The sequence below is a fragment of the Anguilla anguilla genome, chromosome 15, assembly GCF_013347855.1.
Source record: "Anguilla anguilla isolate fAngAng1 chromosome 15, fAngAng1.pri, whole genome shotgun sequence".
Classification (NCBI taxonomy): Eukaryota; Metazoa; Chordata; class Actinopteri; order Anguilliformes; family Anguillidae; genus Anguilla; species Anguilla anguilla.
Window position 1 is genome coordinate 13,603,624 of NC_049215.1, and position 15,236 is coordinate 13,618,859.

Here is a 15,236-nt window from a genome sequence, read left to right on the forward strand (position 1 = left end):
GTAGTACATTTGGTGTTGGGAAAGTGGAGAAAGAGATATCCACCAAAGTGCTTTCTCCAAGCAGCTACGGCTTCTCACATATATGATTCTGCAGGGGGATCACATATAACCAGTCACCTACAATGCCTCACATTCTCCCCACAATGCATCTGCTGCAGAATTACTGTGCAAATCCATCTCTCCAGGAGAGAGCTGGTGGAACAAAGGCCTCTGATTAGCTTTGTTTTCCATGTTAGCCCTACTGTCTGCATTTTGAGGAGCTTGACTGAGCATTCCAGGGCATTTATGTATTTATACCTGAAAGGGGCTCTTAACATTGTCTCAGTAGGACATGGCCCGAGGGGCTGTGTTTCTCGCAGTGTGAGGCACTTGATTGCCACTGCTCAGAGTGAGGAGATGCTTTGTGTACGTTCAGGCACCGTGCTAAGGTGTATTTAAAGGGAAAGACTGAGCATTGACTTCGTTTTTTCGTTCTTTATTTCTGATTGTCTTACACTTTGGATAATGAGAGCTTAGCTTGGTCCATAAAAATGTCTGTCTCTGTTCTCCTTACTGTCATGCTGGCTAGCAGTTTGCGTCCTGGTTCAACCTGTTTTTCACCTGCTACATTTCAGTTTTTTCTGGTTAGCGCATGGGGACTTGTAGCTGCAGCACCAGTGATTTTCCCCGACCCTGCATCGGTCCATTTGAGAAACAAGAAAAATCCTATCTTCCTTTTTGCTCCCTCGGTATGGCTCAGGGCGTTAACACTCAGAAACGACACTCAGCAGAATTAACACTTGGAAATTTCACTCAGCAGAAATTATGCACCCCCTTTCTGTTCCTACCGGCTGAGTGCCCTGTGGTTATGATGCACCAGATGTCCAGCCAGCTGCTTGCGGTGCTTATAGTGGTTGTTTGCTCTAGTGTATTAATGGCAGGCATGTCACCCAACCCCCAGTGTGTGTTTTAGTTATGATCTGACTGTGCCCTGTTCTCTCAGCCCGTGATGTGTGTGGAGTCACTGCTGGTGTCCCTTCTTTCTGTTCCTTTGAGTGGTTGGGAAGCTGGTTCATGGTAGCCATGCTAGCTGCCCCCACAGCTCAGGGCTACTGTGTGTTTAAGGGTGATTCTCTCCTTGGCATTGCTGTCTCCTTAATTGTTTTTATCTGTTCCTCCATAGCTCTAGTCTGCTGTGCAAGTTTTAACCACTCTGTTGGAGTCCCCTGGGGCAGACTTTGATAAGTTCTGCCCTTGCCTGATGTGATCACTGCCCTGTGACAACTGTTGCTCATGTTGTTTTGCAGTGGGGGATTCTCCAACTGCCAACACCATGCCACTCTCTAGCAAGGTCTGTCACAGTGCGTGGCCTTCTGCAACTGGACACACTACTCCAGGCTTTAACATCTCTGTGTCATGCTGACAATTACAACCAATCAGTTATGCAGATTTGAACCTAGCATTCTCTGTAAAACAATCTGTTATGTGGAGTCATTTTTTTATTGATTTGCCTCTCATAATTGCATAAGTCAACCAATTCTACCAATATTTTTTCTTTTGAAAGTAATATATCTATGTTTTTGTGTAGCAGTAATCCTTAAAAGGGCAACTATGTGAAAAACCTTAAAGAAAACAAGTTCACACACAAACCAGACACTCTGGGGATGGAGATGTCAGGAACACTCAGTAGCTTGCGTGAAGCACTCTTGTCAGATTTAGAGATACATTTTCCTGGGTCCAGACTGTATCGTCTGTCTCGCATTAAGCTCTCACCCAAAAGACCTGAAGTGGACAGCTGTCCCACAGTTTGAAATACTGCCCCTCTGCCACTGTCTTCCCCTCAAAGAAGACAAGGTTACTCTGGAAACTGATGGCTCGTATTATTTTGTGATGACCCTTCAGCTTCCTCTCAGTGTTGCAGAAGCGGATACACTTAACGTCAACCGGGCAGTTTGCTATTGGATAAAATTAAACATACGTTTATTTGAGCTAATTGTACTGTGACCTTTGTCGAATCCGTCTATGTATTCTTTCTCATCAGTGCTCCATTAGCAGTCATATAGGTGTCTGTTGTTTGTGCAGGAAAGTGGGTTCACTGGCAAATGAGATTAAGAGCCACAGGGCTAGTCAACAAATGTAAGACAATAAAAGATCATCTCAATATTTATTTGCACAACATGATAAAAATCTAAAACAAATACAGGCCTGCACTGCATTCAGTTAAATTCATACACTTTTATCAGTTTGATATGGATCTTTTACCAGCTTCAGTGATCTGGTATAATAATCATTTCAGGCCTTTTTTTAAATAATAAGCATGCCTTTCCAAAATCAATAACAACAGCTAATTTTACATTATTTTGTTTTGAATCATTATAAAAATATAATCTGTATATACAAAAAATTGCATAATATACATAGTATGTTTAACAAACTTGATACAATCAAATGATGACTTACACAAACGTTTCAAAATGTGAATACACAAATATTTAATAAATGTATATATTCTCTTATTTAAAGCCAAAAATTAAATAACTTTAAGCCCCTACAGTCACGAGGCTTTATTTTGATTTCTCACGGAAAATTATAAATTAATATGACGAGTTTGTAAAGCTTTAGGCGTCATTCGTTGGGCACCGCGTCGTGGTAGGCGCATACACGGGTACAGTAATCTCGTCAATTTCCTGTACCCTGACAGGTCGTGGCGGGGAAACCAGTACATAATCGAATTCCCTGTTTAGAACTTTTTCATATACGCTCTGCAAGCCGACAGTTTTGGGTATGTGCGCCTGGTAGTAGTTGTCTCGACGCAAGGTGTCACGCGGCAGGGAGGCTGTCTTGGCGAAGGTGGACAAGTGGCTCTGGGAGGGCGTGGCGTTGGACCTTACGGCCGACGGGCTCCAGCACCGGTCGGAGTGACCGAGGATCTTACACTCGCTCGTGCACGCCCACAAACCTGAAAAGACCAACAAGAAAAGTTGTGTTAGAAAACTACACTGCTAGCACATAATCCGCACACGATTGCTGCACATCGATTTCAGATAAATTAACCGGCGAGGTTCTTTAACAACCCCGCTTCGTGTTGGCACAGCTTATTTTTAATTCACTGAGCTACTGGCCTATGGAATATCAGTACGGTACAATTTCATTGCACTTTCATTTGGAAAAATGGGTCGGTTTCATTTGCTCTTTTACCATGAATATTCAGAACTCACCACTTTGGACGTTGAGCGGTGGACAGTCTTTTTTGATGCCGTCTCCGCTTATGTCAGAGTCGCTGTCGTTGAAGTCACTATCTCCTTTCCCACTGTCCTTTCCGCTGAACTGGGGATCTCTGGCTGAGATGGTTGTATAGGAATTACCCTTCCATATTGTAATTGGTCTGACAGCTTCTTTTCCGTAGCCAGGTAACGTAGAATAACCCTATTGAAAAGAACAAACCATACATTATGAATACACCAGCAGCAACAGTAGCTGGAGAACCCTATACTATACAAGGACAAAGACAAACACAAGTTAGCAAAATACAATGTCACAATAACTGACCTCAAATTTGCCTGCACGGATTTTGTTTTCGGGTTCGTAGACGCACGTAGTTTCGCTGCCATCTTCTGGGTCAGTCTCCGCAGTGTTGGAATTGGCGAACGGGGATTTATTGGAAAACGCGCGAGACTCGAACACGTTGCTGCCACTGTGGCCGGACACGAGCGAGTGGCCATTGTTTTTCGCCTTCTCCAAGTGGGGCATGTCCACCGTGTCCTGGAAGCCACCACTTTTCTTCTGACGTTTGCGCCGATTGCAAGTAGTGGCGATTAGTATGATTGCCAGCAGGAGTAGTGAGCAACTCCCAGCAAGAACCACAATGATAACAATTGACGTGTCCCAGTGAATTGGCCCTTCCTCGGCATTTTGTCTAACCACGGTGCGGTCGCTGGGGGGAGCCCCAGCAACGAGAGTGAAACGGATAGTTGCTGTGGAAGTCAGTGAAGGTCTCCCGTTGTCATTGACAGTGATGTAGATTTTCAGGCTTTCGTTAACGTCGTAGTTCAGTTCACGATTCAGGCGGATCTCCCCTGTGGCTCTGTTGATGGAGAACACCGAAGCCTCCCCTTTGATAATTTTGTAGGACATCTCCGCATTTACACCGTCGTCAGCATCTATTGCCTTTATCTGGGTTATAATATAACCTGAAGGCGAATCTTTTGGTAGAAGGATTTCAGCAGATCCATTATTGAGCAGGGGTTGCGTGATGGAAGGTGCGTTGTCATTCTGATCAACTATTTTTAGATTGATGGCTGCACTACTGTGGAGCTGCGGCGACCCCCCGTCGCTCGCCTGGATTCTGAGCTCCAGGTGTTTCATGACTTCGTAATTGAAACTTCTCAGGGCATATATCGAACCTGTAGCCGGATCTAGAGACACAAAAGTCGATACAGGAGAACCCATAATGTAAGAGTCTAAAAGCCTGTAGCTGACTTTACCATTGTGCCCCAAATCAAGGTCCCGTGCCACTACGGTGGTGATATACGCGCCTGGCGCATTGTTTTCCACCACGGAAACTTCATACACTGGCTTGCTGAACAGAGGGGCGTTGTCGTTCTCGTCGCTCAGCCTAATGGTGTATTGGGTGATGGTTCTGAACGGAGGGGAGCCCAAATCTTCGGCAACCACTGTCAAGTTATATTCGGCTATCTTTTCTCTGTCCAGTGATGCCGTGGTGACAATCATGTAACTGTCCTCGTAAGCCTGCTGAAGTTTGAAATGGTCGTGCCCGTACAGGGTGCAATGAACCTGCCCATTCTCTCCGGAGTCTCTGTCCGAGGTGCTGATCAGCGCCACAAAACTGTCTTTTGCCGCTGCTTCTGTAATGTATGCAATCCCCGCCGTGATGGAAGTCATGGGCGTAATACTGATTTCTGGGGCATTGTCGTTCACGTCTTGGACGTGAATAACTATTTTACACATTGAGGGTGTCGGATTGGGACCCAAATCGTACGCTTGTACGTCTAATTCGTAGGTTTTCTTGTTCTCGAAATCGATTGGGCTCTGGAGCGTTAAGCGCCCGGATTTTCGGTCGACTTTAAAAAGTTGCCTGATTTCAACAGATACCTGATTTCCGAACCCGTACACAACTTCACCGTTTAAACCCTCATCAGGATCGACGGCATTTAAGTCCAATAGCAGGAATCCAACAGGCGCGTCTTCGAGTATGTCTACCGAAAAATTGTTCTGATCAAAAACTGGACTGTTGTCATTGAAGTCTTTCACCTTCACATTTATCCTGGTGGTGCCAGACCTGGACGGATTCCCGCCGTCGGTAGCAGCAAGCTCCAACACATAAGACGACTGTGTCTCTCTGTCCAGCTGTTTCATTAGCACCAGCTCCGCAGATTTAACCCCATCCGCACTGATTAGCACATCAATGGTAAAATGGCTATTGACTGAAATTTGGTAGCTTTGGATGTAGTTTGTGCCAACGTCCTCGTCCACAGCAACGTCCAAGGGAATTCTGGAACCCACCGCGGCATTTTCTGAAATCTCCAGTGTCGATTCCTTGTTAGGGAACTCCGGAGAGTTGTCATTGATGTCCTTGACCTCCACTTCGACGTGGATCAATTTGAACTGTTCTTTGGAAAAGCTGACAACGTCGAAGGCGATGAGACACTGAGGAGTGTGCTTGCAGATCCGCTCCCTGTCGATTCTTTCACCGATGGTGAGCTGCCCGTCGCTCTCTCTCAGTCTGATAAAGGAAGCGTTTGACTGTTTCATCATCCGAAAATTGGTCTTGGTGCCCATGGAAGGATTTAAGGACATGTCCTTGGCAAGGATTCCGATAACAGTGTCAAGAGCATCTTCTTCGTAGGTCTGGTATTTCACCGTCTTACCCTCAGAGAAAGTGGGTAAAACAGCCAAAGTGTGCAACAAAGTGAAAACGAGCATCCACCTATGCCAGACAGTTAAAAAACCTCGCATTCTTTTGGAGCCCATAATAGTTGGTTAACTAATTTAAACCACTTCACTTCGCTGAACTGTTTATTAAAACAAAGAACTTGTCAAGATTAATTTGTCTCTACTCGGCACGTCAGGTTGTCTGAAGCTGGTATTAATGTTGCTGTGTAAGGCGCGCGCATGCACTACTGGTTTTCTGAAGCCTTTCACGCGACTCCAGAAACTGCAGTGGCGGGGAGGTTTATAGAGAGCCGCATGCAAATGAGATGAAGTGTGACCAATCCCCTGCTTTGAAATTAAAAATGGGACTTTTAAAAGACCTCTAAGCCTATTTGGAAATTCCTTGAATGTGCAAAGAACTTGGCACCGAAATTAAAATGCAGTGCCTGTTTTCAGATTGTATTTTGCTTGCTTTTGCCTCTCCTACTATGCTGTAGGGTACCGCAAATATGACCGAATAAATATTTGTGATGTCCTAGCCCGTTGAAGAATCATAATGATGACTTTTATGACGATAATTATACGTATTATTAATAGTAGTAGGCTATAATAGATGATGATAATGAATACTACTAGCCTACTACTTTACTACTACTACTACTACTCGTAATAATAATAATAATAATAATGACGGTTATTATGATAATAATGAGATCCTTAGCCTACCGTTTACCAATTTTAGAAGTAGTAGAATATATACGTGTTTATTTGCGTGTGTGCTTCCTTGTTTCTTGTAATTAATCTCCTAAAACTGTACTGATATTTTATTTTCCCTGGTGTCTTGTAATCCAATAAAGGCTTACGTTTTGAAAATTATTTTATCAGTTTAAAATTGATTTATTCAAATCATGCTTGAATGTTTTACTCACGCGATAGCATGATGAGATCTATAATTTGCTTTAGAGATTTTTGTTGTTGGATCGTTTTAACATGCATGTCACTGATTATGCGGCTTCTCTCTAACCTTCCCCGCTAGCAGGTGAAGAACCCCCGTTTCAAATAGGATTTGGTTTAAGCGCCGGGAGATTTAGACGGATTTCTATAGTCAGATTATATCAAAGGCTTATGAACCCCTCGTTAGCAGTAAAGATATAATAGCATAGTGGGGTATCCCATTGGAACCATCAACGTCTGTATTATTCCAGCATGGCAGTCTATAGGGAAAGGAACTTTCAACTGTTTCTACGGAGGCCTGCGCCTAAGTTGAATATAATGAGCGCGCGCCACATGCAGCCATTGTGCCGCCTCATTCAGCACCAATCACTGCCATAACTCTTTCTCTAAACGACGATGAGTGCTGAATTGCACGGGACTGTGGAACCCATATTAAAATACATTTAGGGATCGAGCAAGCCCGTCACGGCTATTTAAAGGATTTTCTCTTTTTGTTTCCTTGAGACCTTTCTGAGAAGCTACACTTGCCGCCCCAACAGAAGGGCCGGGGCTTAAGCTGGCATGAACCAATGGCAAAGGAACCATCTGCCCCCCAGACCAAGGCGAGACAGTGGATGTGTTAAAACAATCCGAAAGTGAAAGGACAAGGTACCGCGATCAAGGCACACTGTGCAGCTTGGAATCTGAAAATAGATATTTGATGTTTGTATTGTCAAACACCAGAGACTCCAGACTGCCCTTGGCTATTGTCTGTAATGACATAGCCACCGAGTCTCGATGAGGAAAAATGCTTCGGGTGCATTTAAGGGGAATGGGGGTTGTGGCTATCCACATTTTGCATAGACCTGTACACATACATCCAATAAAATGCATTGTGTTTTCGGAGAAGTCTATACATTTTTTATTCACTAATTTCTCTCCTCCATAGTGCGGCTCGAGAAATACGATGGTAATCTACATTTGTGGTGCGTATTGAGATCCAGATTCTTTGAAAAAGATTGCTATCAGAATCGTATTACCGAGTGTTGAATCTCCACTGGACGGATTATGTTACTTGTGGGAGATCTCGTGCTTTTAAGATCTCTTTAGAATGCCAGACAGACTTTCTCCAACTGAGCTGCCTTTTGTGAACAGTCTTTAGAACTTCAACATGCATCTATTCTCTCACGTGATTGTTGTGTCAATCTTGCCGTCTGCACGCGAGTTCTACAATGATGGAATTAGACCAGGCCACGAAATCCATCTTTTATTCCCAAAGAATATTTGCATTTTCTTAAAAAAAACGAAAGGAAAAACGGAGTTCGGGGAGCCGGACATTGTGCCCGCATTTGTTCACGAGATTGCCGGGCTGTTGTTGTCTAAGTTGCTCGTATGAGTCGTTCTTTTGAAGGGGCTTATTGCTTTTTGTATGGTAACGAAGTGATTTACCCCTTTGTTACTCAAATAAACGGTGAGAGGGAGAGAGTGGGGGGGGGGGGGGGGGGGGGGGGGCTTAAACCCCCCGATTCCTGAGTTGATGCGGGCGGCATCTATATGAGATCCCCACGACTTCCTAAGAATCTTGTGAAACCCAGGCAACCTTTTCATACTTTACTCGCGTGCCATTACACTATCAGCTAATTGCCCCTTAACACAATTTATGGCTCTAAGTTGGGGCACCTTTAGTGATTACGCTTCTTGGCACACTTTAAAGAAGAACTCATATCATGCCCATGTGAGTTGCTAAATACTAAGTGTGAATCAATAAAGACCCCGCAATTACCCTGTACTAGCCTAATGGTTTATTTTTTAAGTTAATATTTTGCAAAATAATAATAATGGGCCTACTAATCTTTTTTAAATCTGTTGAAATAATAAATAATATTAAGGAGGTTAAGGTATTACACACATGCGCATTGGTGAGACAGGGATTTAACATAAAGTAGAACCATCAAATAACGCATCATAATGGCCGTACTGATCCATTATGATTCGTTATTTGATGGTCCTCTCCTTATTAATCTTTGAAGGTGCCGCACAAATCAGTCAGAACGTCATGCTTCATTACGTTTGCAGCATATCGCAACATATATATACATGTCTGTGTGTGTGTGTGTGTGTGTGTGCGCGCGTGTGTATGCTTATATGGTCTAGTCCTTGGAAGAATCCAAAAAAGTGCCAGGACTAAAGTTGGTAAAAGGGAGGAGAGTAACTTCTGACTTGCTATAACCCTATTGCATTTAGCAAGCTAACTTTTTTATTAGGCTGCAGATTCTTCTGCTCCTGCCATCTGCCACCGAAAAGTGAAACGAAGCGTGGAATATCTGGATAGACCCAATTAGAAAACAAAATGGTTAACAACTCATGAATACAACTTTTAAACGGCAAGTAAAGGGGGTAGAACCACGAGCTTGGAATATCCTAAGAAATCTGTCCCGAACCACGCCCTCTTTTCTTCCAGTTCATTTCCAGCATTATCCAAAGAGACGGGAGCTTTGTGCCCTTACCGCAGCAATCTGTGCTGCCCACCCCGCCAGATTTCTAATGATTTTCCAATGATGATTTAAGAGTCTTTGTCGTCCTCGATTCTTTCATTTCTTCGCGGCCTTTTGAATATTATCGCCTTTTGTCTGATGCTCGCCTCATCGACTTCATTGCTATACGGCGTTTGTGTGAAAAATCCAACCAGGTCACGAGAGAACACATTAAGGCTCACAAGTTAAACAGAATAAAAGAATGATAATGCGTCAGAGGGATCAGGGTCAGGACTGCAGCCCTTGGCAATAAATTAAAGGCTGGCAGTATAGCACGGTGTAATAGCCTGATTATGCCACTGGCTGTCAAAATGCACCCTATCTCCTCAGAGTTTTTTCTTCAACATTTAAAGGCAAAGTCTATTTGCAACAGTAAATTGTGAACCTCGTGTAGTAATAGAGAATATTTGTCTACATTAACCGAATTGGTTGCACTTTTATATGCGGTTCTTAAGTCGAATCTGAAGTCTCAGTTGGTACTAGGCCTACACCATATTAGCTTAGATTGTGTTACATTGTGTCGAGTTTGTTCGGCCTTTGCTTGAGTGCGTAGGTGGTTGTGGTGGTGGTGGGGCGAGGTGGCACAATATCTCAGTTTAAAGGGTTAAGAGAAGCAATGGTCTTTGTTTGGTGTTAGGGGTTCTTAACTCTTACTAGTGTTAACAAAGGCAGGCTCTGTGGGTATTCAGATGACGTCGCGTGCCTTTGCGTCAATCACACTAGGCTCGCGTGTCTTTCTGTGCTCTGATGAGTGTCTCATCGGTTCTTCACAGTAAATCTCCCAGCGCCCCACTGGGGCCCAAAAAGAGGATAGCGACAACGAACATCGTTCAAACGCTGCGCCCTGAACACGGCGAACACACGTAACAGAGATTAATAGCAACATATTGTGCTTCAGAAATCCGAATGCCGAACACGTAATGCGTAGGCCTACATGTCGCTATGTTTCTTTAGTTACGGCTGTATAGGTAATGTCTGGTCCGAATATCATCAAAACACCCCCCTCGCACACACTTGTATAATAGTATATGTTTTGCAAATTAATGAAGCACGAATCTGTGTGTGCATGAAAATGTGTTCGCGCAAGATAACGAGGCTGCGCATTTGCGGATTGCATCATCTCCTCTTCGTTTATATTATTATAAAGGGCTTTAGGATTCCAGACATCTATGTAAAAACATTTTTGATTATGCACATTATCTAGGCATTTCCCTGATATTTCAAGAAACTCAAGAAACTCTTCAGATATAGGCATTTAGAAATTGCAGTGTGTGTTCAGAGTCACGTGTTAAACATTTAATATATCATTCCCTCAGAACGTCAGAAAACATATCCTGTGATACAAGAAACATATCTGTGATATCAAAACATAACGCGGGATCATTGTGCACTCTGACATTCTTCTGTGCTGGTTTGTGCAGTCAATAAGTCTCCCTGGGATGAAAGTAAATACAGTGAAATAATTAACAAAATGAAACTCTTAGAAGATACAAAGTAAATTTACTGATTTTCATAATCAATATTTAAAGACTTGGCCCTGATTGTTTATTTGCGTATGTGAGATTATATAGGGAAGCTATTCAGACACACTTATGAAAATATGTTTTTAAAATACTCGCTATGAAATCCCAAAAGAGACTTGAGCCCAGAGGCAGTGTGTGCTATTTTTGGTGAGAGAAGAGCTCTCAGATGATTAATTTACTGTTAACTCAAAAGTAATGTGAAACAGTACCTGTGTGCTCACATTAACACAGCATGTTGGCACATTGTGTGTGTGTGTGTGTGTGTGTGTTTGGGTGTGTGTGTGTGTGTGTTTGTGTCCATCTTGGGGTTTAAGTCTATTGGAAAAGTTAAATTCAGAAGAAGGACATACCACGTGTATGAATATTATATTTTATTGATTCTACCACTATGAGACAGTAAACAGGCTGAATGTTTATCATCTTGGATGAGAGCCATTTCCCAGTGTTGAGTGCAACTCTTTGAGAGCCCCCCTATTCTCACAATAAAAAGTACACAAATAATGTCAGACAAGAGAAGAAAAATTAAAAATACAGAAAGGAAGAGAGGATCAGTATCTACTATTCCTCAAAGAGTTGAGACAAAGGAAGCTGCTGATGGAAAATCCAGCTATTTGAGCCTTGGCAGAAGCCCCCAAGGAACTGTTGTTGTGTTAATCCTCGTGCAATCGGCCTATTTCTTCGAATGGATTCTGCTTTTGTTTTAAAACTGTCACACATGGCAACATTATGACTACCAGCAGCGAGTCTGCTCCATGTAAAAGGGATTTGAAGGCACGTTTCATCTCAAGCCTGTGCATCAGATAGGAACAGAAACTTTTCCTTCTTTGTTCCTGAAGAAAGAGGGAAAAAAGTTTTTTTTGCAGGGCAGGAAGCTGGATGTCGGAGCTGAGAGGATCTGATGAACAATCAGTGCAGAAATGCAAGTTTGTTTTTGTACGAAGTAGTATGGGAGCTGATTAGTAGCAAAAACAAATGGAAAAACAACACAAATGCACAAAGGCAAAAGGTAAATCTGAAAAATGGATGCCACCTTGTGCTGTGCCTCTGTTGTGTGCGGATCTGGAGTGCTTTGCACTGTGTCTGGATTTTGTGCCAATATTCAAAACCTGCTCCAAAAAAAGAGAAATCATACCAGTGTCTGTGATGTTCCCACTGGTTTTGCCATATGCTCTGTTCATGAAATCTGAGTTGTTTTAGTCAGCGCAGCTTTTTGGTTTTGCTGGATCTGCACCAGTCTACTTGTTGCTATTTACCGGTGACATGCCGAATCCTCCCGAAAACAGGATTTTTGTCACTCCCAGAAAATAAGGCGTCCAGCAATCAGGCTAATCTTGCAAAATCCATTTCATTCCAAATGAATGAATGAATGGCTACATTATGGGACAATTCTGTATACTGTGATTAACTGACTGGTTAATGGATTTCATGTATTGGGTTGAGAGAACAAAGACATGAAGGCTTTTACTAATGAACAATGATTCCATGGAGTATAGTGTCTGCTATGGAGCCTGTATTTGGCCACAGGTTCATCCCGGATTTGAAACACGAGATGAAACATCAGCTGTGATATTCGGAGTGTCCATTAATACATTCGGATCATGTGCCCTCAGTCACACCTTCAAGCGGAGAAATCAATTTCAGTATTGTTCTAATGATTAACATGGATCAATGCCTTAAGCTCAGAGTACAAACCACAGAAGCAGTGTGAAAGCCTGCTTCTTTAATTTCCAAACTCTTATTTAAATGATCAATTGCCAGCTGGTTAACCAGTTAAGTTCTCAAGAAAGCTCCGTTGCTCTTTCATATGAGGGAATCAAAGTAACTCTTTTGGAAATTATACCAAGTGACAGTATATACTTTGTAGACAGCAAGTATTTTGAATGATTGTAGTTAGTAATGGATTATGTTAATAGTGATAAATAGTAGCTGTCCAACAATCACCATGAAAAGCTAAAATGATCCTTCATGCAAACTACTGCAATGTATTATTACAGTGCAAACACAAGTGCAAAAATGAGGGATTATAGTGTACTAATTCCCAAGAGGGGAAAATATAATCCCCAAACAGCCTTCAAGTAATTGAGCTGTAGTCTGTAAAGAGGGCTGTATTATGCATATTGGATTGATTATGTGATTGACTGAGTAATTGATTCGTTGATTGATTGACAGGAAGATTCCCATTGGAGTAAAACATTGAGTGCGGACACCTGGTTACTGAAACCCAACATCTGCCTGTGTGAAACAAGATCTTGAAGAACCAAAATGGCAACTAGCTGAACCTCAATCTAACAAAGAAAGTGTGGAAGCAGGCAAGTGTATGTATTGATTTCTTTACCTGGCTTCGCTGAAAAGATAAGCATTCATGAATTTGAGGAACCATAATTTAGGTGAAGTACAGCTAAAGCCTACATATATTACCGTAATACAAATAGACATGATTACACTATACAGCCATGCCCATTCTCTGCAACTTTTCTACTTTTTGCTTTTTTTCTCTTTTGCTTTTTTGGGGTAAAGCATTGATGGGGTTAACAGCAGCCACAAGAAGTAGCCAGTATACAAGAAGTAGCATGTAGGCTGCACAAACCCCAGACCATGCAAGGAGTGACCTGTTCAGTGCTGCTAGGGTGACCGTTGGAATCAGTGTGAGATGCAAAGCAGGTGACCAGTTCAGACCAAGGCTTTCAGTCTGCATTTAAAAATGGCTAACAATTCTTGATGTTATGATGCTGAGAGGTATGACTTGAGATAAAGCAACTGCTCTGTATGAGTGAACTTTTTCTAATGTGAACCATAACACAATTTAAAATACGACATAAAACCAATAAGCTATATACAACCATAATAACTATAGAACCTGCAACACAAACGTCTTAAAACAAAATATATTTATAATGCAAAACTGGATAGCTAATATCTTATTTACTGGGATAACGAATTGGGCTAGGTCTCCATAGAAATGACTGCTAGCTAAATAATGGAAATGTAATCAAAGAATAGACTGTACGGAGAAAGGCCATTTTATGGCAGATGGCTTCACATCTCGCGCACACGTTAAACATCTCATAACCTCCTGCAGATGTTTGAATCCATTTGAAGAGGGAGCAGGAAATCAGTAATATGCCGTAACCGAATTGTCAAAAGGGAGGACAATTAACCTCTTTTTATTGCCGCCGCTTATGGCGTCGTGTCACTCTTTGCCACTTAAATTGTCAGTAATTGTGAACTGAGATGAAAGGCCGCACGCGGTGTTATTATAATGGGAGGCTTAAACACTTAAAGAATAAGGCCACATTATGCAGCAAAGTGGACAGTGATATATGATGTCCTTTCACATCAACTTCATACCGCGCGGTTGAACTATTCCACAACTTATTTTATTCGAAACGGCTCATGAAGGTGACATTGAAATAGCCAGAAAATGTGTGTCCCGTGCACATCATCCAAGTAGCCTGTATCAATACGTTTTAATGTGAAATGTGTCGCGTTACACTGAGGCATTTAACGGAACACAACATAACATTTGGCAATTTTGATAGTTAAGAGGGTAGCCTACGGTTTGTCCCAAAACACTTGAGCATTCAAGCCTGCAGAAACAGATATCAGATCAAATTAACCCCTTCATAAGAAAAGCAGGTTGCATTTCCATCAGTGGTAGCTTGACCAAGATGCTGCTCAGCCTAAACTTTAATTGAGCTGGAACTTTTACATTTTAGCTTCGACTACTCCTAGGGCAGATGCAAGCCTGCGGGGTGGAATTAAAGTTCGCTACAAGAGACAGGTGAAAATTTAGGTTGATAATGAGCCAAGACTAAATCGATAAAGACACAGTTATATATGACTCTAGTTTGTTTTATACAAAGGGTATCATGGTGTGTTCGCAGTGCCAGAGGCTGGATAGTAGGTGGACACAGCACGGGGTTCATTGTTCCTAAATCACCCGTAGCCGGTGCATGTGACTAAGAAAGTGACTCGAAAACTCATTAGCAACTCTGGCGCTGAAAGTTATTTATGCCGTCAGAAATAAGGAGATGAAATGTATAGAACACTGTTTAGGAAAGCATTTAGTTTGAAAGGCTACAAACAAAACATTTACAGCTAGATTGTCCCCTGTGATTAAGCACCGTTTAGCGCTGAATAGAATATTAATTGAATTATTGGCTATTGCAGACCTTCGTCCCTGTATTAAACGAGCAAATGAACTGCGTGACAATTTAATGTTACTTTCAGTCTAAAACACAGAGTACCATCTCCCCACACTCTATTTATTAAACCTCGGTGGAATTTTCCGAGGTCATGTAATTCACCTTGATACCCGGATAAGAGTAAACAACAATAGCAGTGTGCAGTGGGTAAGTAGAAAGAGACATTTATT

The 15,236-nt window shown here is 42.2% G+C and overlaps 2 protein-coding genes across 2 annotated transcripts in view; one reads left to right on the top strand and one right to left on the bottom strand.

Annotated features, from left to right (window-relative positions):
- The window catches only part of LOC118214213 (protocadherin-8-like), a 48,459-nt gene that overhangs the window by 4,782 nt on the left and 28,441 nt on the right, over nucleotides 1-15,236 (top strand). The window contains exon 2 of the mRNA XM_035393934.1: nucleotides 13,031-13,176. The gene's annotated coding sequence lies outside the window, so the exon portion shown is untranslated. The remainder of the gene's footprint in view (nucleotides 1-13,030; nucleotides 13,177-15,236) is intronic.
- On the bottom strand, nucleotides 2,143-6,143 carry LOC118214212 (protocadherin-8-like). Its single transcript, XM_035393931.1, has 3 exons — nucleotides 3,529-6,143; nucleotides 3,198-3,405; nucleotides 2,143-2,938 (listed from the first exon to the last, which is right to left on the bottom strand). Exons 1-3 carry the CDS (start codon nucleotides 5,968-5,970, stop codon nucleotides 2,598-2,600), a joined length of 2,991 nt encoding a protein of 996 aa, XP_035249822.1. The 5' UTR covers nucleotides 5,971-6,143; the 3' UTR covers nucleotides 2,143-2,597.